This window comes from Diaphorina citri, unplaced genomic scaffold, assembly GCF_000475195.1.
Source record: "Diaphorina citri unplaced genomic scaffold, Diaci psyllid genome assembly version 1.1 scaffold1010, whole genome shotgun sequence".
Taxonomy (NCBI): Eukaryota; Metazoa; Arthropoda; class Insecta; order Hemiptera; family Psyllidae; genus Diaphorina; species Diaphorina citri.
The window spans coordinates 119174-142452 of NW_007378440.1; the positions used below are offsets into that span (position 1 = coordinate 119174).

The 23279-nt window shown below is 39.7% G+C and overlaps 1 protein-coding gene and 1 long non-coding RNA gene across 2 annotated transcripts in view; both read right to left on the bottom strand.

Annotated features, from left to right (window-relative positions):
• The window catches only part of LOC103513700 (protein suppressor of forked), a 25324-nt gene extending 2114 nt beyond the window's left edge, over positions 1-23210 (bottom strand). Inside the window, exons 1-14 of the mRNA XM_026826829.1 lie at positions 22716-23210; positions 21111-21302; positions 20674-20706; positions 19081-19178; positions 13058-13266; positions 12126-12304; positions 8842-8898; positions 7287-7501; positions 6818-7020; positions 5891-6085; positions 5432-5514; positions 4917-5073; positions 3344-3580; positions 2908-3034 (exon numbers count right to left, since the gene is read on the bottom strand). Of these exons, the coding sequence (XP_026682630.1) occupies positions 2908-3034; positions 3344-3580; positions 4917-5073; positions 5432-5514; positions 5891-6085; positions 6818-7020; positions 7287-7501; positions 8842-8898; positions 12126-12304; positions 13058-13266; positions 19081-19178; positions 20674-20706; positions 21111-21302; positions 22716-23210 (2480 nt within the window). The remainder of the gene's footprint in view (positions 1-2907; positions 3035-3343; positions 3581-4916; positions 5074-5431; positions 5515-5890; positions 6086-6817; positions 7021-7286; positions 7502-8841; positions 8899-12125; positions 12305-13057; positions 13267-19080; positions 19179-20673; positions 20707-21110; positions 21303-22715) is intronic.
• On the bottom strand, positions 8976-10714 carry LOC108252934. The gene is made up of 3 exons (XR_001809626.2): positions 10671-10714; positions 10235-10361; positions 8976-9262 (listed from the first exon to the last, which is right to left on the bottom strand). It is a non-coding gene; the product is annotated as an uncharacterized LOC108252934 (long non-coding RNA).
• Positions 23211-23279: the final 69 nt, after the last annotated feature.

Genomic DNA, 23279 nt, shown 5'->3' on the forward strand with positions numbered 1-23279 from the left:
AAACCCCAGGGGACTTAAGGTTTTTCACCAAAAATCGGGTACCAGGACATGCAATGCATGCATGCATGCATGATGTCCAAATTTACCTTTTTCATCTTTTCAACACTTTTTTATAGAGTTCTTTGCCAAACAGCATCTCTTTATTTTAAACCATACGGATAAGGGCCATACCAGGTTCCTGCGCTGACATTGTTAAACCATTTTTAGCCTATTGCGTGGGTAGGGTCTATAATTGGGTTATCATTAACAATGAACTTGGGAGTAAGCACCTTTTACAACTACTTTCCAACACTTGTTTTATAGAGTTCCTTGCCAAACAGCATTTCGCCTACTTTAAACATACGCATAGGGGCCATTACCAGGTTCCTGCGCTGACATTGTTAAACCATTTTTAGCCTATCAGTGGGTAGGACTATAATTTGGTTTAGTAACAACGAATTGTGAATAAAAGCATATTTGCCATTCTCCCTGGTAGCTTTTGTAAACCAGTAAGCCTACGACCTTACCTTATAGATTAGGTTACACTAAAAAGTGCGGCTTAGCTTACCACGATGAAAATCATTGACAGACTGAATGCCAACTCTTCAACGCCCAGCTCTATGAAGGGACACCGGCTGTTTAAAAGGGAAAATAAGCACTTGGCAATGGTTTTATTCGTTCACTTATTCAATTAGGGTTACACTAAAAAAGTGCGCCTTAGCTTACCACGATGAAAGTCGTGAGAGACTGAATGTCAACCTCTTCAACGCCCAAGCTATGAGGGGACACCCAGTTGTTTAAAGGGAAAATAAACACTTGGCAATGGTTTATTCGTTCACTTATCAAACTAGGTACACTAAAAAGGTGCGCCTTAGCTACCACGGATGAAAATCGTGAGAGACTGAATCTCAACTCTTCAACGCCCAAGCTATGAGTTTTACATTATCTTTCAGCACACTACAAGTGTGGTCTAAAAAAAAAAAAAAAAAAAAAAAAAAAAAAATCAATTCGTTCCGAAAAATTACTTAACAATCACATACATAATAAGAAATTATTGGGTAGTTTATATGCTCTTGGAACAAATCTGACGACCCCATTTCCCTGAAAAAGTCAGGATAAGCCCGTCCTATTTGTTCAATATAAGATAAGATAAGATAAGATGATCTCTTGATCTTTTCATTTTTCGATTTTTCTGAATTTTATCAACGTTATTAAAAGTGACTTTTAAGGCCAGCCCCTTTCTACTTCTAGCTTTTCCTACCTTTACCAGCCAAAAAAAAAAATGTACGCAATACATTAACATTATCAGGATTTAGTTTTACCTGCGCCGTGTGTTCCCTAGTCCTTCTCTGGCGGAATTGTATTATTATACATTAACATTAACATAAACATGTCCCGAACTCCTATCTGTATTAGATGTACCGGGATCAATAAAACAAAGGGGACAATACAAGTGTCATTTCCTACTGCTGTGCTTAAGTGAGAGAGACTGAAACAGTCAGGCCTAAAATGCAGGCAAGGAGTTTGACCTTGGAACGCAACTACCCAAAGGGGATTACAGGCCAAAATGACAGTGCATCCAGGCATCAGGCCTGAACTTTGAAATGAAGATAAGGAATTTAACCTTGGAACTACTCAAGGGGATTACACGCCAAAATGTCATTGGATTCAGACCTGAAATGGAAGCAAGGAATTTTAAAGTCAAGGCAACGAACCAAAGGGGATTACAGACCAAAATGTCAGTGACTTGGTGACCCATCTGTCGTTATTTTATGCTGATTATTTTCTGCCAAAACCAGCATAAAAAGAAAGTCCTTGACTCTGCTAAAGGGTAGAAAACTTCAAGTAAAGGGGACAAAACCGAACCATCGCGGACATGCTTTGGCATCCTTTAGGCGGTACAACTTATTCCCTTTCGCAAAGGCAAAGGCTTTCCTTTTATGTGGACGGAGCCACCACATCACCAGTTCCGCGAGCGGACCATTTGTCCTCCCGCACCCAAGTTAGGGTCGGCTCCATACCTTAAAATAGGAGTTACATTAAACTCTTAAACTGGTGTTATTATCATCATCGGATGACGACCTCATTTCCCTGAAAAGTCAGTAATAAGCTCCGTCATACTTATTATTATTATTATCTAAGAAGAAGAAGAAGAAGAAGAAGAAGATTGAAAATTTGGACCGATTGCAATACTTTCATTACTAGTATAGCTCCGCTATACTGTAGTAATAGAAAGTAAAAATAGTAAGTACGGAAAGTAATGTATTTTTCCTTTTTTTCACTTGCACTAATACCAATAGGTATGCAGGTATAGTAATTAGGGAAGCAGAAGGAACATATAGAAGATGATGAGAAATTATTTCAATCGGTTCATTTTTACTTTCTATTACTACAGTATAGCGAGCTATACTAGTAATGAAAGTATTGCAATCGGTCCAAATTTTTCTTCTTCTTCTTCTTCTTCTTCTTCTTCTTAAGTCAGTCACTCACACTCAGGTATACCTGACACCTGAGCACACACACTACCAGGTAGATCTGATCAGGTGTACCTATCGTCAGGTCTACCTGATAGTGAGTGGCTGGCCTTGGAGCTTTAGGCTACCTATCCCGATCCACTTACAACTTATCTCCATTTACTTTCAGGACAAAAATCTTTACTTAAACTAGCTTTTTTTTAAGAGTTTTGACAGAGGGAACTGTAACTGCCATGGTCTTATCGTCCCGAAATCGAAGAGAGAAGGGAGACAGGATAGGAGAAAGCCAGCCGTTCCGAGAACGAACATTATCCCATTAGGATAAAATCCGCCCCGGGCGGGAATCGAACCCGCGGCCTAGCGCTTACAAGGCAGACGCACTACCAACTAAGCTAACTAGGCTGGCTCAAAAATCTTTACTTAAACTAGCTTATTTAGGAAGAATTAATCTTACCTGACTCGTTTCTTCTGTCGCAGCCTATACAGATCATTGGCCGGGACTTGCAATCCTTCCTCTTCCTCCTCACTCTCGTCTCCCATCTTCTTCTTCCTCTTCATACCTCCTCCTCCTCCTGCACCTCCTAAACAAAACAAAATACATAGGGTAATATTTTTATTTTCAAAACAATGAGGTAGAGTCTATCGGATGGTAGCCTATTTTTTCCTGTAGAACTGTATTTTTTTTTTTTCATTCATTCAGGCAGTCGCACTACCATACCAACCAAATTAACAAGGCTGGCGAAAAATAAGAAGAAATCGATATATTTATAAGAATTTGAAAAAGCTTATTTCCTTGGAGCACGCCTGCCTTGTAAGCGGCACCCTCCAAGGTGAAGGGTAACAGCTCCGTTACTAAAAACATAATTTGGCGGACCTACAAAAAAACTCACCCAAATCCGTTTGTTCAGACCAGGTCACGCTGGCGGCCAGGTCGAACAGTTTGGCGTTCTCGGCCTGCAGGGCCGGATCATCGCTCGGCACCGGGCGAGGGGCCTGGCTGGGTAGCTTGAGGCCCAGAATAAGATCCAGGAGCGGGTCTACGCCTACGAACGGGCCGTGGAAACAGCCAGGTGGGGGTAGGATGGATAGGAGCTGAGCGACGGCCGGGGGCGCTGGGAATCCGCCACCTGTGGGGGAGAGACAAATTAATTAATTAATTTTATTTATTTGTATTTTTATTTTAGAGACAAATAGAATAATTGATGCAGGTACCTTGAAAATAAAGAAGACGAAAAAAAAAAAACTATTGTCATCCAAGATACTTAATTCTTCCAAGTTTCAATCAGGCTACTAAAAGTAACTCAAAAGTAAATAAATGCCGTTTCTTGGTGTTATTATATCAGAACTATGGTACTCACTGCAGCAGGTATACAATTTTTCCGATATTTATTATTATTCCTTACACTTACACCCAATGTTTACCTACCATGCTGGCACCAGTCGCTATGCGCATTCATATTATACAGCTATTCAGTTTCCTCACGAGGCTGAGTGGGCCCCGCAACAGCCAGTCACGGAATCAATCATTTGCACGATACAAATTTTTTGACCCCGTCGGGATTCGAACCAGGGTCTCCCGCGTGCGAGGTGAGCGCAGTGACCACTACGAGAAGCTGATATCAAGGGTGAGGTTAATGTCCTGCCACTCGGTCACTGAGATAGGCAGGGCAACTCATTAGTGACCACTACGACATAGAAGCTGATATCAAGGGTGAGGTTAATGTCCTGCCACTCGGTCACTGAGATAGGCAGGGCAACTCATTTTCCCCTGGCACTTCTTCGGAACAACATTATTATTATGTTAAGGCGGTCTCTTCCTGATCCCTTGTGTGCCGCGTCCATTTTAATTTAGGACTATTACACTGTTCGGAACAACATACCTGGTAATAAATGTTCCCCTCGCCAAGCGTTTGAATATTTAAACCCGTCGCTTCGCACCGGATTTCTGCTAGTAAATCTTTAAGACATGGCCGTTCATGTCACTCATCCATTTAGTGGTCTTGCTCGGCGTAGCTTAACAAAGACGAACCGGAAAATAGCCTATAACCTTCACGGAAGTGCAAGCAATAAGTTGACAAAGTTTCATAGCAATCGGATGAGCGGTTTGGCCAGGCATAAAGTTCGAACAAACAGACACAAACATTAATTTTTATATATTAGATTCATAATTTATCATCAAAAAACTTCTAGGTCGTTTTATGTAGGTAAATAAAAGTGTAATCGTTCAAAAATGTGTAAATGAAGAAATATGTGCCTAAATGTATGTCGGAATTTAGAGACATAGAAGCTGATATCAAGGGTGACGTTAATGTCCTGCCATTCGGTCACTGAGATAGGCAGGGCAACTCATTTTCCCCTGGCACTTCTTCGGAACAACATACATACATAACCATTATCGTTCTGTCCTATAGGACAGGTCGATGAACAAAGCCCCTCCACCAGACTCTATTGCTAACAACATACCTGGTAGTAAATGTTCCCCTCGCCAAGCGTTAGGTTTCGGTTTGTACGGAATCATTTGAGTGAGGTCGGGCCGCACTAGGGTCTTGCCTTTCCTCTCCTCATCCAGATCGTCTAGCCCGGCCTGACTGGAGAACGATAGACCCGGTATAAAAATTACCTGGTAGTAAGTAGCCTCCGTGACCGAGTAGGTATCACACTAGGTTTGCACTCCGGAGGTCCCGGGTTCGATTCCCGGCGGGGTCGAAGTTTTTTCGGCTCTCTGCTTGGATTTCGGGGTGCACTCAGCCCCGTGAGGACAACTGAGTAGCTACTTTAATCGAGTACCGACCATTACCAGAGCAAAAAGAAAAATTATAGATATGTCAGAAATAGTAAAGGAGGCTCTTAGTAATGCTGTGATATCCACAAAAATTGTGAAGAAGCTCTCAGCTTCACCACAAATAAATCATGATTATTATTATTATTTTTTTCTTTTTTTAGAACTTACCCGGTAGTAAATGTTCTCCTCGCCAAGCGTTAGGTTTCGGTTTGTAGGGAATCATTTGAGTGAGGTCGGGCCGCACTAGGGTCTTGCCTTTCCTCTCCTCATCCAGACCGTCTAGCCCGGCCTGACTGGAGAACGATAGACCCGGTATAAAAATTACCTGGTAGTAAGTAGCCTCCGTGACCGAGTAGGTATCACACTAGGTTTGCACTCCGGAGGTCCCGGGTTCGATTCCCGGCGGGGTCGAAGTTTTTTCGGCTCTCTGCTTGGATTTCGGGGTGCACTCAGCCCCGTGAGGACAACTGAGTAGCTACTTTAATCGAGTACCGACCATTACCAGAGCAAAAAGAAAAATTATAGATATGTCAGAAATAGTAAAGGAGGCTCTTAGTATTGCTGTGATATCCACAAAAATTGTGAAGAAGCTCTCAGCTTCACCACAAATAAATCATGATTATTATTATTATTTTTTTCTTTTTTTAGAACTTACCCGGTAGTAAATGTTCCCCTCGCCAAGCGTTAGGTTTAGGTTTGTACGGAATCATTTGAGTGAGGTCGGGCCGCACTAGGGTCTTGCCTTTCCTCTCCTCATCCAGACCGTCTAGCCCGGCCTGACTAGAGAACAGAGCGGTAGACCCTGCCGTTCCCGCCGTAGTCCCCGCCTTCATTGCTGACTTGGTCACCTCTGTAAATATAATACAAGAGTAGGATAAACTAGGTTTGGATAAGTCCTTCTATGGGGACAGAGTGACAGACGATACCGAAGCGAATACAATAGTCCGTCCCTTATACCTTTTTATTACTATTGTAATAATAAAGGAAGGACGGAATAAAAACGTATTACTTTGTTACCAATCTTTTACAAAATATTTTTTTTTTTTTTTTTTGGCTTTCTTTTAAGTGGCAGGGTTCTCCTAGTAATAATAAAATACATAAATACCAAGGTTCTTTTACAAAGACAAGATTTACAAATGATGTGATAAATTTACAAATAACCGCTTCGAAATGACGCTACAAAGTTTTCATGTCGCTTCTAGATCTCAACCCCTAGCCTCCCGGATTATTAGTAGTTTTTTTTTCAATAAGTTTCCATTTATATTTTTGATCGACAAAAAACTCAGATAATATATTTTTCATATAAATGGTATACCCATCCGTATAAGCAGAGCTTGTGCCACGGATGGGGAACGTTTAACGTTTTACTTACTTAGTAGTGTTAGTTTAACGTTTTACTGACTTCTGAGCTACTGGACCTCGTGTATGTATGTCGATCGTCGCACACAAAAAGCCCACTCCGAGGCTTAGGTGTAGTGTCAAACAGCCCTAAAAAATGGGTTAAAATTCTAAGAATCTATAAGCTTACAGAGACTTTCACCCTATATCGAACTCGTGTGGTCTGTGCGGTAACATGTCTTACCTGTGTATCCAATAGATTTGAGTTCGGCCGGGGAGCAAGGATAGAGATCAAGGAATTTGTAGCGGTCCACAAGCTGGGCCGTATCTTTCCCTTCGAACTCCGCCATCTTGGTTAGCACCGCAGAGCGTCGCTTTTCTACTTTCACGATCGAGGCCAAGTCGCCAATGTTGGACTCAAACTCTAGAAACCGGTTCCATACTTCACTGTGGAGGAGAAGAAAGAAATGGAATATGCCATGTTTATACTGCCGAAATGAGACTGAAAAGTAAAGGGACTTGAAAGTAAAGGGATGCAACACAAAACGTTTGGTTGAGATGGTTGCTGCGCTTGGCGGTATTTTGACCGCTTTTTGGCGGTTTTCAGCTATAGCGACATAACGGTTAGAGATATTGTAAAAGAACACTCAAATAAGCATCATTCAATAGGATAAGGAAAGTCGTGTGATGTTCACACCAGATTTTATACGTACACTGATTTATCCGGAGACAGACAGTCAGACGATAGTATTCTCTCAAACAATACTCGCGTGTTATTGTCCTCATTCAAATGAGACAGATAGTCTATGTAGTTCATCACGTATTCGGGGATGTGCGAGAATTTCTTCAGCCCCAGCTCGAATATACGAAAGGCAATGTTCTTGTCTTTGCTACAGTAGTATTCCATGAGAGCTGCTGAGATGTAGACCTAGAGGGCAAGACGATTTAAATAGATATGGGGAGAATATCATGAGACAACCTAATAATGAAAATGGAAGCAATGGGTAAATGGGACAACCCATTCACCAGCAATGTGCTGAATGGATTGTGAAAACTTTTCACAATTTTTTACTTTCTATTATTACAGTATAGCGAGCTATGCTAGAAATGAAAGTATTGCAATCGGTCCAAGTTTTCAAAATCGGGAAATGGTTGGAAATATCCGTTTTGGGATCCCCTGATGTCAAAAAAGTGGGAGGGCAAGACGATTTAAATAGATATGAGGAGAATATTATTTTATTTGGCAACCAGCCAGAGGCTGGCATATTGTTTATGTATGTTTTTTAAAAGTATAATTATAATCTCTTCTTCAGACAACCTAATAATGAAAATGGGAGCAATGGGTGAATGGGACAACCCATTCACCAGCAATGTGCTAAATGGGTTGTAAAAACTTTTCACAATTTTTTACTTTCTATTACTACAGTATAGCGAGCTATACTAGAAATGAAAGTATTGCAATCGGTCCAAATTTTCAAAATCGGGAAATGGTTGGAAATATCCGTTTTGGGATGCCCTGGTGTCAAAAAAGTGATTTTTAGCCCATGGTCTGTACGTATGTATGTATGTGTGTACTACAGGTTTAAATGGGAAAAGGTGGTATAAAAACTTTTTAGCCCATGGTCTGTACGTACGTACGTGACGTACGTACTACAGGTTTAAATGGGAAAAGGAAAAAGTTGTATACAAAATATCTCAAGAACGGTTCGTCGTAGAGCGATGAAATTTGGTATGCTATCCCGGTATGGTCCAAGGACGCGACTGTAACAATTTGGTAAAAATCGGACAGTCACTCAAAAAATATCTCAAGAACGGTTTGTCGTAAAGCTATGAAATTTGGTATGATAGGTATACCGGTATGGTCCAAGGACGCGACTGTAACAATTTAGTAAAAATCAGACAGTCACTCATCCAGATATCAACCAAAGTCAATGTTGCTTCGGACTTCGAAGAAAAAAAATCCAATTTTTTTTCATATTTTATTTTATTCCTGATTACACGGGGAGTATTTTAAGACCCATTAAGAGCACATGAAGTGTTGTTTTCAAATGACGGAAACTTGGTCATTGGGTCACTCTCCCATTCTTTCAGAGCAGATTAAGTTACTTCAGATTATGTTCAAGTTTCTAATTTGTAGTTTAGCGGGATAGCGGTGGAAAAAAATGTACAAAAAAGGTTGTTTTCTTCTTCTTCTTCTTCTTCCGTTGGCTCCCGACAGGTAAAAAAAGGCTCCCGACAAAAAAAAAAGCGTTACCACAGTATATTTACCTGATACGAAGATTTTTCATCTTCTCTGGCTCGCTTGAAAGAAAGAGGGGAAATCGTCTCAGTTCCTGAAAGGAAAATACGACCAAAACCGTCTTTTATTAGTCGTATTTTATTGCTGTCTACCCAGTGTTTCAGTGACTGTAAAACCAGACATTAGGGGAAACCAAGCAACGGACCTGAAATTTTAAGGAACGAAGGTAAAGTCCAGACTCAAGTTACTGTAAAACCGCACATTAGGGGAACTCATCAAGGTTCCAATTTAAGGAAGAGAAGTAAAGTTTCAAGTCCGGACTCCGGACTTACGTGACGGTAAAACCGGACATAAGGGGAAACCCATCAACGCAAGGTTCCACTTTGAGGAACGGAAGTAAAATCCGGACTGACAAAGTCAGAAAGAGTGAATTCGTGTCGTCATCCTTTACTGTGAACATAACAGGGGAAACAAAATGATTAGGGCCATGTAGATTATGTCTATCCTCAAGCCCTGTACAAATACAATTACAATTACATAACGCATGTAAAAAAAAACCGACCATTTCCATCCTTTTCGAACTTCATCTTTTCCCGACTGGAATTTTTAGTGAAAATTATTGCAACTATTGTCTTTTTAGCTTTTTACTTTTCGAGTGCTTTTTACTTTCTTTTTAGCTTTTTACTTTTCTATAGTACGGAAAGTAATGTATTTTTCCTTTTTAGTCCGTCCTTCCTTTATTATTACAATAGTAATAAAAAGGTATAAGGGACGGACTATTGTTCCACTTGCACTAATACCAATAGGTATGCAGGTATAGTAATTAGGGAAGCAGAAGGAACATATAAAAGATGATGAGAAATGATTTCAATCGGTTCATTTTTACTTTCTATTACTACAGTATAGCGAGCTATACTAGTAATGAAAGTATTGCAATCGGTCCAAATTTTTCTTCTTCTTCTTCTTCTTCTTCTTCTTCTTCTTAAGTCAGTCACTCACGATCAGGTATACCTGACACCTGAGCACACACACTATCAGGTAGATCTGATCAGGTGTACCTATCGTCAGGTCTACCTGATAGTGAGTGGCTGGCCTTGGAGCTTTAGGCTACCTATCCCGATCCACTTACAACTTATCTCCATTTACTTTCAGGACAAAAATCTTTACTTAAACTAGCTTTTTTTTAAGAGTTTTGACAGAGGGAACTGTAACTGCCATGGTCTTATCGTCCCGAAATCGAAGAGAGAAGGGAGACAGGATAGGAGAAAGCCAGCCGTTCCGAGAACGAACATTATCCCATTAGGATAAAACCCGCCCCGGGCGGGAATCGAACCCGCGGCCTAGCGCTTACAAGGCAGACGCACGACCAACTAAGCTAACTAGGCTGGTTAAACTAGCTTATTTAGGAAGAATTAATCTTACCTGACTCGTTTCTTCTGTCGCAGCCTATACAGATCATTGGCCGGGACTTGCAATCCTTCCTCTTCCTCCTCACTCTCGTCTCCCATCTTCTTCTTCCTCTTCATACCTCCTCCTCCTCCTGCACCTCCTAAACAAAACAAAATACATAGGGTAATATTTTTATTTTCAAAACAATGAGGTAGAGTCTATCGGATGGTAGCCTATTTTTTCCTGTAGAACTGTATTTTTTTTTTTTCATTCATTCAGGCAGTCGCACTACCATACCAACCAAATTAACAAGGCTGGCGAAAAATAAGAAGAAATCGATATATTTATAAGAATTTGAAAAAGCTTATTTCCTTGGAGCACGCCTGCCTTGTAAGCGGCACCCTCCAAGGTGAAGGGTAACAGCTCCGTTACTAAAAACATAATTTGGCGGACCTACAAAAAAACTCACCCAAATCGGTCTGTTCAGACCAGGTCACGCTGGCGGCCAAGTCGAACAGTTTGGCGTTCTCGGCCTGCAGGGCAGGATCATCGCTCGGCACCGGGCGAGGGGGCCTGGCTGGAAATTAAAACGTTCCAGTGGACGTACTTATAAGATGGAAACAGAGATTTTATTTCTTATGTGTTATTTATTTTAAATTAATAAATTAATCAAATGGTTAAACAGACGAGGGGGGTGGTTCCACGCTAAGCGTCGCCGGGCGCGGCAGCGACGTCGAGCGATAGATAGGATCTGGGGTGGGCGACAAAGGTGCCGGCTAGAGCATCCGCATCTGCGGCGACGGACCTAGAATAAGACCCGGAGGTCGATCGTCGCGTCGGAGCGGCACCCGGCTCCGCTACTACGGCCCGGGAGAGAAAAAAAAAAAAAAAAAAAAAAAAAAAAAAAAAAAACTCTTGTCATCCAAGATACATAATTCTTCTAAGTTTCAAGTCAATCAGGCTACTAAAACTGACTCAAAAGTAAATAAATGCCGTTTCTTGGTGTTATTATATCAAATATATCAGAACTATGGTACTCACTGCAGCAGTTATACAATTTTTTCGACATTTCTTATTATTCCTTACACCCAATGTTTACCTACCATGCTGGCACCAGTCGCTATGCGCATTCATATTATACAGCTATTCAGTTTCCTCACGAGGCTGAGTGGGCCCCGCAACAGCCAGTCACGGAATCAATCATTTGCACGATACAAATTTTTTGACCCCGTCGGGATTCGAACCAGGGTCTCCCGCGTGCGAGGTGAGCGCAGTGACCACTACAAGAAGCTGGTATCAAGGGTGAGGTTAATGCCCTACCACTCGGTCACTGAGATAGGCAGGGCAACTCATTTTCCCCTGACACTTCTTCGGAACAACATATTTTTCATTTTCATTTTTGTATGCTTTTTTTTTTCTTTTGTATAGTTAGCATTAAGTTTTTTTATTGTAATAAATGGGACGTTGTCCCGTAAAATTTTGTAAAAAAAAAAAAAAAAAAAAAAAAAAAAAGTTGAATATATAAAAAAAAAATCTGATTAGAATAAAAAAATACCTCAATAACTGAGTGAATATCCTTATGATAAATAAACTATAAACCCATCTATCTCAAATTATTTGTGGTAAAGCAGAACTTTTTCACAATTTTTGTGGATATCACAACATTACTAAGTAAGTGCCTCCTTTGCAATCTATTTCCAAATTTCAACAATCTTTTTACACTGGTAATGCCGCCACTGGTCGCTAATCGATTAAAGTAGCTACTCAAATGTCCTCACGAAGCTGAGTGCACCCGGCGGACTCCAAGCACAGAGCCGAAAAAAACCTCGGATCCGCCGGGAATCAAACCCGGGCCTCCTGCGTGCAAGCCTAGTGTGATAACCACTCGGCCACGGAGGTTGCTTTGATAAACTATAAACTATACCTGTTTGATTTCTTCCGCATGTCCCGTGGGTGGTATACAGGGTAGATTCTTGTTTAACCCCCTCGTGTTCACCTCGAACTCCTTGGCTACACGGCGAGCGTTCATATACTCCCGACTTCGCTCCAGGATGATCTTCTCGGCAATGATCGGGTTAATGCTTTGCTCGTAGGCGATGTAATCTGTGAAGGAGATGAGGATGAAATATTAAGTCCAAATACCGGTTTATTTTTATTATTTTATTTAATATTAGGTCGCTATCTCCTCGATAAAAAGTATAGTTATATTGTATTACAAACACTATAAACCATTTCTTTCCCCATCCGTGGCACAAGCTCTGCTTATACGGATGGGTATACCATTTATATATTTAAGTAGAGAAAGATTTTAGAGAAGCTGAAATTAGCGAAGAACTTATTTGGAACCGAAATAAGTTCAGAGCAACTGTGAAGTCCACAAACAAACTAAAACCAATGACTTCCACCACAGCAAGACCCAACAGCAAGTGGTCTGAGGAGAGAAAGGCCGACCATAGGTCGCTATCTCCTTGATAAAAAGTATAGTTATATTGTATTACAAACACTATAAACCATTTCTTTCCCATCCGTGGCACAAGCTCTGCTTATACGGAGAAAGGTTTTAGAGAAGCTGAAATTAGCGAAGAACCTATTTGGAACCGAAATAAGTTCAGAGAAGCTGTGAAGTCCACAAACAAACTAAAACCAATGACTTCCACCACAGCAAGACCCAACAGCAAGTGGTCTGAGGAGAGAAAGGCCAACCATTCTTCTGGGATGAAGGTATATACTGGCACAAGAGAAAGCAAAAACCATAGAGTTAAGAATTCCGTGGTCCTTTGAGGCCGAAACGAACCAAAAAAGAAAAAAAAATGCTCTATTCTATGCTTCAGATTCTATTCTATTCTATTTGCTTACCTTTCCACAGCAGTTCTATATTCTGCATCGGGTTCACCACCCCACGTTGGCACACCTTACGCACGGCCGTTATCTTCTGGTTCTCAGCGTACGAACCGACCGCCTCCACACCCTTGAGAAAGTTGATGTAGTCGTTCCAGATCGGAAACGAATGCAGATCCATGCCTATCTTGTCCAGCGCGAAATCGTACGCTTGCGCCATCTTCTCTCTGGGAAAACGATATAGAATAGAATATACCTTGTTTATCCTGCCCGAATAGGACTGAAAAGTCCCTTTACCCTAGCAGTCTATCTATTATGGGACTGGTTGCTCCTCTCCCAAGAGAGTATGCCTATGCAATTAACACTGCGACCTCTGTAGATCTATCGTGACCAGTATTTTTTCCCCTGCCTAAGCTGCTATACCCTGGCAGTCTAAACAAGGTCTCGTATATTTGATGGGTTAAAGAACAATACATACAAGTAACAATTCAGTAAAAAGACCTTGCTTAACTAGAAAAAAAGGAAGGTAAATGTAAATGTAAATTAATAGGTGGTAGTAGAAAATGACAAAATATTATTATTATTTTTTTAACAGGTTTGACAGAGGGAACTGTAACTGCTATGGTCTTATCGTCCCGAAATCGAAGAGAGAAGGAAGACAGGACTGTACTACAGGTTTAAATGGGAAAAGGTGGTATACAAAATATCTCAAGAACGGTTTGTTGTAAAGCTATGAAATTTGGTATGATAGGTATACCGGTATGGTCCAAGGACGCGACTGTAACAATTTTGGTAAAAATCAGACAGTCACTCATCCAGATATCAAACAAAGTCAATGTTGCTTCGGACTTCGAAGAAAAAAAAATCCAATTTTTTTCATATTTCATTTCATTCCTGATTACACGGGGAGTATTTTAAGACCCATTAAGAGCACATGAAGTGTTGTTTTCAAATGTCGGAAACTTGGCCATTGGGTCACTCTCCCATTCTTTCAGAGCGGATTAACTTACTTCGGATTATGTTCAAGTTTCTAATTTGTAGTCTAGTGGGATGGCGGTGGAAAAAAATGTACAAAAAAAAAGGTTGTTTTCTTCTTCTTCTTCCGTTGGCTCCCGACAGGAAAAAAAAAGGCTCCCGACAAAAAAAAAAGCGTTACCACAGTATATTTACCTGATACGAAGATTTTTCATCTTCTCTGGCTCGCTTGAAAACATTCCTGGCTGACTTAATGCCCTCTGCCCGACGTGCAAACTTCATATACTGAATATAGCTCAAAAATGGCTGGTTAAACTAGCTTATTTAGGAAGAACTAATCTTACCTGACTCGTTTCTTCTGTCGCAGCCTATACAGATCATTGGCCGGGACTTGCAATCCTTCCTCTTCCTCCTCACTCTCGTTTGAATATAAGTCAGGGTAGGATTAATCTCCTGATTATCGAGGAACCCTGCAAGACACAAGGGAGCAGTTACATTTCGGTAAAAATTATGAATGAAAGGTTGATTCCTACGTAAAAAGTTGTGAAAAATCCTATCCAAATCTGAGGTCAAAACTCCGAAGAAGTAACTTTGAAAGGTCGAAAGTTCAATTTCTATTTGCCTTTCACATGGAAAAAGAGTTGTGACCTCAGGGTTTAAGAAATGCACAGAAAAGCATGCGCACAAACATTCCCTTGCCTGCAAGAGAGTTTTGCTCTGGACAGTTGATGTGACGTCATCGTGTACGGGAGCGTATGTCGTGACGTCAGAGTTCAAGATTTGCCGGTATTTTTTGAAATCGATTTATTTCGGGATCTAGAAGTCGTAGAAGGAAAATAGAATTTCCCTGGGTCATTTTTTCTGCTCCTTGTATTAGAAACCTCACCCAAGTAAGCGCGACTGCTCTATCATTGCCAATGGCAATATCTAAAAAGTACAATTCAAACTTGTGTACCTGAGTGATAAAACCCGCCCCGGGCGGGAATCGAACCCGCGGCCTAGCGCTTACAAGGCAGACGCACGACCAACTAAGCTAACTAGGCTGGTACTTCATATACTGAATATAGGTCAGGGTAGGATTAATCTCCTGATTATCAAGGAACCCTGCAAGACACAAGGGAGCAGTTGCATTTCGGTAAAAATTATGAATGAAAGGTTGATTCCTACGTAAAAAGTTGTGAAAAATCCAATCCAAATCTGAGGTCAAAACTCCGAAGAAGTAACTTTGAAAGGTCGAAAGTTCAATTTCCATTTGCCGTTTTCATGGAAAAAGACTTGTGACCTCAGGGTTTAAGAAATGCACAGAAAAGCATGCGCACAAACACTCCCTTGTCTGCAAGAGAGTTTTGCTCTGGACAGTTGATGTGACGTCATCGTGTACGGGAGCGTATGTCGTGACGTCAGAGTTCAAGATTTACCGGTATTTTTTGAAATCGATTTATTTCGGGATCTAGAAGTCGTAGAAGAGAAATAGAAATTCCCTGGTTCCTCATTTTTTCTGCTCTTTGTCTTAGAAACCTCACCCAAGTAAGCGCGACTGCTCTATCATTGCCAATGGCAATATCTAAAAAGTACAATTCAAACTTGTGTACCTGAGTAGATTGCGTGAACGCGTTCATAGTTGCGCCGACTCTCCTCGAAGTCCGCGTACGCAAAGTGTAGGATCTGCGAGTTCTTGAGAATGGTATTGGTGGCCCGCTCATACACTGCCGACACTTCGTCCGAGAACAATTTGGCGGCATTCACGTCCTGAGAATAGAATATAATAGAATATATAATATTTGAATTAATAGAAATAGAATAGAATTTGAGAATAGGACAAACAGAGTAGAAGAATAGAATAGAATATGTATTCCCTGTATGTATCAAAAATATTTTCTTTCTTTTACTCTCAGTGATAAGAGGGTATTTCAATTAATAGAAATAGAATAAAATTTGAGAATAAGACAAACAGAGTAGAAGAATAGAATAGAATATGTATTCCCTGTATGTATCAAAAATATTTTCTTTCTTTTACTCTCAGTGATAAGAGGAACTTCTTCAAGGGAAAACAGAATCTTGAAAGCTTGGTTGGTAGTGTGTCTGCCTTGTAAGTGCTAGGCCATGGGTTTGATTCCCACTTGGGGCGGATTTTATCCTCATGGGATAGTGTTTGTTCTCGGAACGGCTGGCTTTCTCCTATCCTGTCTTCCTTCTCTCTTCGATTTCGGGACGATAAGACCTTAGCATCAATAGTACGTAATCTTAGTATTGTGTATTTTTTAAGGTTGAAATAATATCAATACTGTGTGAACCAAATATACAACACTCACCCCTTTCTCCAACAGTGTCCGTGCACTTTGTTCGAGGAACTGCGCTGCTTCAAACCAAATATCCGGGTGAAGTAATCTTAGTATTGTGTATTTTTGAAGGTTGAAATAATATCAATACTGTGTGAAGCAAATATACAACACTCACCCCTTTCTCCAACAGTGTCCGTGCACTTTGTTCGAGGAACTGCGCTGCTTCAAACCAAATATCCGGGTGATGTCCCATGCATAACAGCGCCTGCTCAAACGCAAACATAACGCGACGCGTTATAACCGAGGTTTCTTCACAGCGAAGTGGATTGGACTTTTCCCATCCGATGTACTTTTTCCATAACTCCACCTGGAAAAGAGAAATATTGAATATGCTATCCGAGCCTAGCCGAGCCGTTAAGTACAAAAACATTCTATTTCTTTATGGATTGGGTCCCACGTATGAAAGTCACAAGTGGGAACGGGCCTTAAGCTGGTCTACTCCCTGTTTAATGTGCCCCAGACAGACAAAAAAAAGTCCCCTGAAAAATAAATAAATAAATAAATAAAATACAATAAAAAAAATCTGATTAGAATAAAGAAATACCTCAATAACTGAGTGAATATCCTTATGATAAACTATAAACCTATCTATCTCAAATTATTTGTGGTAAAGCAGAGCTTTTTCACAATTTTTGTGGGTATCACAACATTACTAAGTAAGTGCCTCCTTTGCAATCAATTTCCATATTTCAATAATCTTTTTACACTGGTAATGCCGCCACTGGTCGCTACTCGATTAAAGTAGAGGTCGTTTGATAAGTTAGTGGACTCGGATACTTCTTCTTGGTATGAAGCCCGAATCTAGGTGCCACTGCAAAGTATGTCTTGTTTTAGAAAGGTACACCAAGTTTCATTGCATTCGTATTATTAGCCTTTGATTCACAGCTATCGATTGATGACGAGTTTGATAGGCTTTTTATAATGTTTAATTCTGAGCTGCAGGCAGTGATTATTATTATTATTTTTTTTTTGAGGGCGAACCAGGAGTGGAAAAACCCCTGACTACATCCGGTATCGAAATTTTAATCAAATGGGGTTTTTAATTTGATTCCCGATTTGTTCTTAAAAAAATAGAAAGTAAAAAATGAAAAATAATCATTTGCCCGCATCTCGGAATTATCCATTATAAAAAGCCCATCAAACTTGTCATCAATCGATAGCTGTGAATCAAAGGCTAATAATACGAATGCAATGAAACTTGGTGTACCTTCCTAAAACAAGACATACTTTGCAGTGGCACCTAAATTTGGACTTCATACCAAGAAGAAGTATCCGAGTCTACGAACTTATCAAACGGCCCGTGTACGTATACATTAGGGTTGGGACATCGAGACGAAAACATCGATGTTCGATACATCGATGTTTTTAAACTTCGATATATCGAGTATCCGATGTATACGTATTCCACTTATAGTTTATGGTGTTTTTTTTATATAATATACCTATATAATTTTAATGAAGTAAACAGGAAATTAGTAGTCAATAGGGGGATCGGGAAAATCCTATAGGAACTATACGGTAATGTGCAAATTTATCCCAGAATTATGTTTGTTACTTTCTATTACCCTTACCTATAGGGAACCTATACAAGGTAATGAGAAAGTATTGCAATCGGTCCAAATTTTCAAAATCGGGAAATGGGTGGAAATATGCGTTTTTTGTACACTCATAGGCAGTGGCGTAGCGTCCATGTAGGGCGTGTATGGCGGCCATACACTCTAAATTTACTCAAATACCCTTAAATATTGACTTTAAATAATACATACGTATTCCACTTATAGTTTATGGTGTTTTTTTTTTTATATAATACATATATGTATATAATTTTAATGAAGTAAACAGGAAATTAGTAGTCAATAGGGGGATCGGGAAAATCCTGTAGGACCTATACGGTAATGTGCAAATTTATCCCAGAATTATGTTTGTTACTATACATTATCCTTACGTATAGGGAACCTATACAAGGTAATGGGAAAGTATTGCAATCGGTCCAAATTTTCAAAATCGGGAAATGGGTGGAAATATCCGTTTTTTGTACACTCATAGGCCCTTTTACATGAAACCTTTCACTTACTTTGCAATTTGCATGCCTCCAGGCAAAAACTTTACACATAGGCCGTTGTTCTTCTGAAATTTTACTCGAATCTTCACGAAGTTGGTCGAAAAAAAAACGACTTCCGATGAAGAATAATACATACAAGTAACAATTCAGTAAAAAGACCTTGCTTAACTAGAAAAAAAAGGAAGGTAAATGTAAATTAATAGGTGGTAGTAGAAAATGACAAAATAGAATAGAACTGGTAATGATAGGTAGTAGTAGAGACATTGTGATAGTGTTAAGGAAAAGAGAATAGGAGGGTATTTTAACAGAGGGGCAGAATAGAGGACAAAGAGGCCGTTTTCACCTGATTAGGTTTAAATAAAAAAAAAAGCTGAAAAGCCCCGTTTCTGTCGCAAAAAAATGGGACAGAATGGGACTGAAAAGTCCTGTTAGTCCCCCTCTTAAATCTTATGTATTTGGAGCAGAATACTTTTTTTCTCTTTTTACTTTCCTTATCCTATAGGACCTATAGGAAGGAAAGTAATGTAATCGGGTCATTTTTTTTTTTCATTTAGGTACCTACCTATGTGAAAAAGATTAAAAAAAGAGAAGAAAAAAAGAGGTTTGATAGAGGGAACTGTAACTGCTATATCGTCCCAGAATCCCCTGTTATAATAACTTACTTGAATGTGACGAGAGATGCTTTGGTTTCCTTCACATACGCCAGATAGAGCTTCCATAGGTCTATGTTGAGAACTTTGATCAGACATCTTTGGAAAAGCTGGCGAAAATACAAATAAAAGGCAGAGTTTTTAATTAGAACCAGAATAAGAAAAAAAAATCAAATCTCGAATTCTTTGTGGTAAAGCAGAGCCTTTTGTTGAAGCAGAGCCCCTGGTGTGCAAGCCTAGTGTGATACCCACTCAGCCACAGAGGTTACTTGAATAAGAAAAACCTCTTATAGGTTATAGGATCATAAAAAGACATACCTACCTATTTACAAAAGGCAGAGTTTTTAATTAGAACCAGAATAAGAAGAAAAAATCAAATCTCAAATTATTTGTGGTAAAGCCAGAGCCTTTTGTTGAAGCAGAGCCCCCGGTGTGCAAGCCCAGTGTGATACCCACTCAGCCACAGAGGTTGCTTGAATAAGAAAAACCACTAATAGGTTATAGGATCATAAAAAGACATACCTATTTAACATTGAAATTGGTCCTGGGGCACTAAGGCTGCGATAAAGAGGTTCAGTTTTTAGGGGGTATGGTTCACTTACACCGGACAAAAACTCCTAATATTAAAGGTTTTGGTTTTTGATTTGGGGTTTCTTCCGAGATTTTTTAATTGATTTATTTTATTTTACTTTTCAAGGATTATAAAAAAAGCACTTGTATTATTTTTTTAAATATGTTAATGGGTTGTTTCCTGGTGTTTTTCTGTTGACTCAACTCCTAAACGAGAAATGCCTACTTGTTGTGTCTCTTTGCACCCCTCTGATGGGCATGTTATGACACAGACCACACAAGATTAATGTACCAGGTGTTTCATTGTCACAAAATTATAAATCGATTTAAAAAATACCGGTAAATCGTGAAGTTTGACGTCACGGCATACACTCCCGTAGGCGATGACGTCATATTTTACTTTTTATTTTTCAAGGATTATAAAAAAAGCACTTGTATTATTTTTTCGATATGTTAATGGGTTGTTTCCTTTTGTTTTTCTGTTGACTCAACTCCTAAACGAGAAATAGCTACATGTTGTGTCTCTTTGCACCCCTCTGATGGGCATGTTATGACACAGACCACACAAGATTAATGTACCAGGTGTTTCATTGTCACAAAATTAAAAATGGTGATGAACTCTCGTCTTAACACTTTTCAATATACAGTTGTACAGGTAGATTTCAATACTTACCTTTTCAACTCGCTCAAAGTTTCTACTTCTCATCTGAAAACAGAAGTTAAAAATTGAATTTTTGACCTTTTAAAGTTACTTTTTCGGAGTTTTGACCTCAGATTTGGATTTTTTTTTACGTAGGAATCGACCTTTTATTAATAATATTTTACCAATTGCAACTCCTCCATTGGGTATAAGTTTATTTGAAAATCCTACCTACTTGTTGTGTCTCTTTGCACCCCTCTGATGGGCATGTTATGACAGAGACCACACAAGATTAATGTACCAGGTGTTTCATTGTCACAAAATTAAAAATGGTGATGAACTCTTGTCTTACCACTTTTCAATATACAGTTGTACAGGTAGATTTCAATACTTACCTTTTCAACTCGCTCAAAGTTTCTACTTCTCATCTGAAAACAGAACAAAAATAGGAGCAATAGATCAGTTGCGCTTACTTGGGTCATGTTTCAAAGTCATAAAGCAGAAAAAATGAGGACCAACGGAATTTTTCTTTTTCTTCTACGACTTCTAGATACCGTGAATACAATGGCTAAATAAATGTGTAGTGTAGTCAACCAGCCATGTAGTATGATCCTGATATGGGAAAAAATTAGATAAACATCTTGAATTAATATTTTGACTCTAATGTTTAGGGCAACCAGTTTGCTGTGACATTTTCACAATCAAAACTTTGGGCAGTCCATCAATAAAATATATTATTTGTTTTTCTCTTTGCAATCTTTTATGTTCAAGCTCACTATTAACAAGATATCTAAGTATTGGTCTATTTCTAAATACCTAACATACAACCCACCTCTTGTTCTATGTAAATCTTCCAATAGCGTCCTGTTGTTGGATAGGTGGTCACCAACTGTTCGAAGAATGGCCGAACTTCATTGATCCACCGTGTCTGTGCCTCTCGGATAAGAATCCCCCATGCTTCAATGTCCCATGGATTCTCGTTGATTGCACTCTGAGCTCTGCGTAACTTCTCATTAGCCCATTCCTGTCAACAATGATCATGTAAAATCAGATATGTAAGATGTTCTTTGAACAACTGGCTTTCTCCTATCTTGTCCTCTCTTCAATTTCAGCATGATAAGACCTAAGACACAGTTCCCTCTATCAAACCTCTTCAAGGGAAAACAGAATAGATATGTTTCAAGTTTCAAAACATTATTTCCTATTATTTAAAAAAGTACAATTACCACAAAAATAAAAGAGGTGTGAGTAAAAAGTACTCATGTCTACCCTTCTAGAGTTAAATTAGCTGAATTGTTGCCGAAATCTAGTGGTATTAACATGAGACCAGTAACTCAAGTGCCTAATGTCCCCATAAAATTCAGCTAAGAGTGTCCATAGAAACTTGGCCTTTACATCTGTACATAAAAAAAGGTACCTACTTGTTCAGAAGTCATGTCAGTGGAAAACTGCTACAAAAAGGAGCTTTCACAATTTGAGCGGTGATCAGTGTTGTTATAGGGTTAAACACAAAAAGGCACTTTCTTTTTCATGGTTGTGGCCTCCAAATAATTACAAAAAAAAAACAGCAATCAAAATAGGGATTTTTGCAAAGGAAGTCTCCAAAGCTATTACACAGAACAAGGAATTCAAGATGAGGCCATAAGATGAAAAAAACAAACGGACACATTCTTATGAGACCGAACAGAAAGAAGCATTCAAAAAATTCAAAATAAAATTCAGAAACAATGTTTCAGGAAAAAATTTCAAGAACAAAATATTTTGTATTTGAGGCAAAATTTAATAGGTTTCAATGATCAGCTTGGAAATCTTTCTTGAAAATTCAACCTTGTTCTATGTGCACTTCTTTCTGGATTTTCACCTGAATGGTTTCCGGATGTTCCACCTGAATACCTAGGGTTCATCTTGAATTCCTCATTCTGCGGGCACCCCAAGGATGGTTCCTTAATCACACTGTACTAGTTAGCTTTGATTGGAAATCTTTCTGGAAAATTCAACCTTGTTCTATGTGCACTTCTTTCTGGATTTTCACCTGAATTGTTTCCGGATGTTCCGCCTGAATACCTAGGGTTCATCTTGAATTCCTCATTCTGCGGGCACCCCAAGGATGGTTCCTTAATCACACTGTACTAGTTAGCTTTGAGGGCAGCACACCTGCCTCCCGAGTGCTAGGTTTGATCCCCTTTATCCCAATCAGATATGTAAGATGTTCTTTGAACAACTGGCTTTCTCCTATCTTGTCCTCTCTTCAATTTCAGCACGATAAGACCTAAGACACAGTTCCCTCTATCAAACCTCTTCATCCAAGTGCTAGGTTTGATCCCCTTTATCCCAATCAGATATGTAAGCTGTTCTCTGAACAACTGGCTTTCTCCTATCTTGTCCTCTCTTCAATTTCAGCACGATAAGACCTAAGACACAGTTCCCTCTATCAAACCTCTTCAGGGAGTTGTGCGATGCAGATGTTTTGTGGGAACATCATCAGGGCTAGGAGTTGTGCGATGCAGATGTTTTGTGGGAACATCATCAGGACTAGGAGTTGTGCGATGCAGATGTTTTGTGGGAACATCATCAGGGCTAGGAGTTGTGCGATGCCAATATTTTGTGAGAACATCATCAGGGCTAGGAGTTGTGCGATGCAGATGTTTTGTGGGAACATCATCAGGGCTAGGAGTTGTGCGATGCAGATGTTTTGTATGAACATCATCAGGGCTAGGAGTTGTGCGATGCAGATGTTTTGTGGGAACATCATCAGGGCTAGGAGTTGTGCGATGCAGATGTTTTGTGGGAACATCATCAGGGCTAGGAGTTGTGCGATGCAGATGTTTTGTGGGAACATCATCAGGGCTAGGAGTCGTGCGATGCAGATGTTTTGTGGGAACATCATCAGGGCTAGGAGTTGTGCGATGCAGATGTTTTGTGGGAACATCATCAGGACTAGGAGAGCTGGCTTTTGTCCTATCCTGTCTTCCTTCTCTCTTCGATTTCGGGACGATAAGAC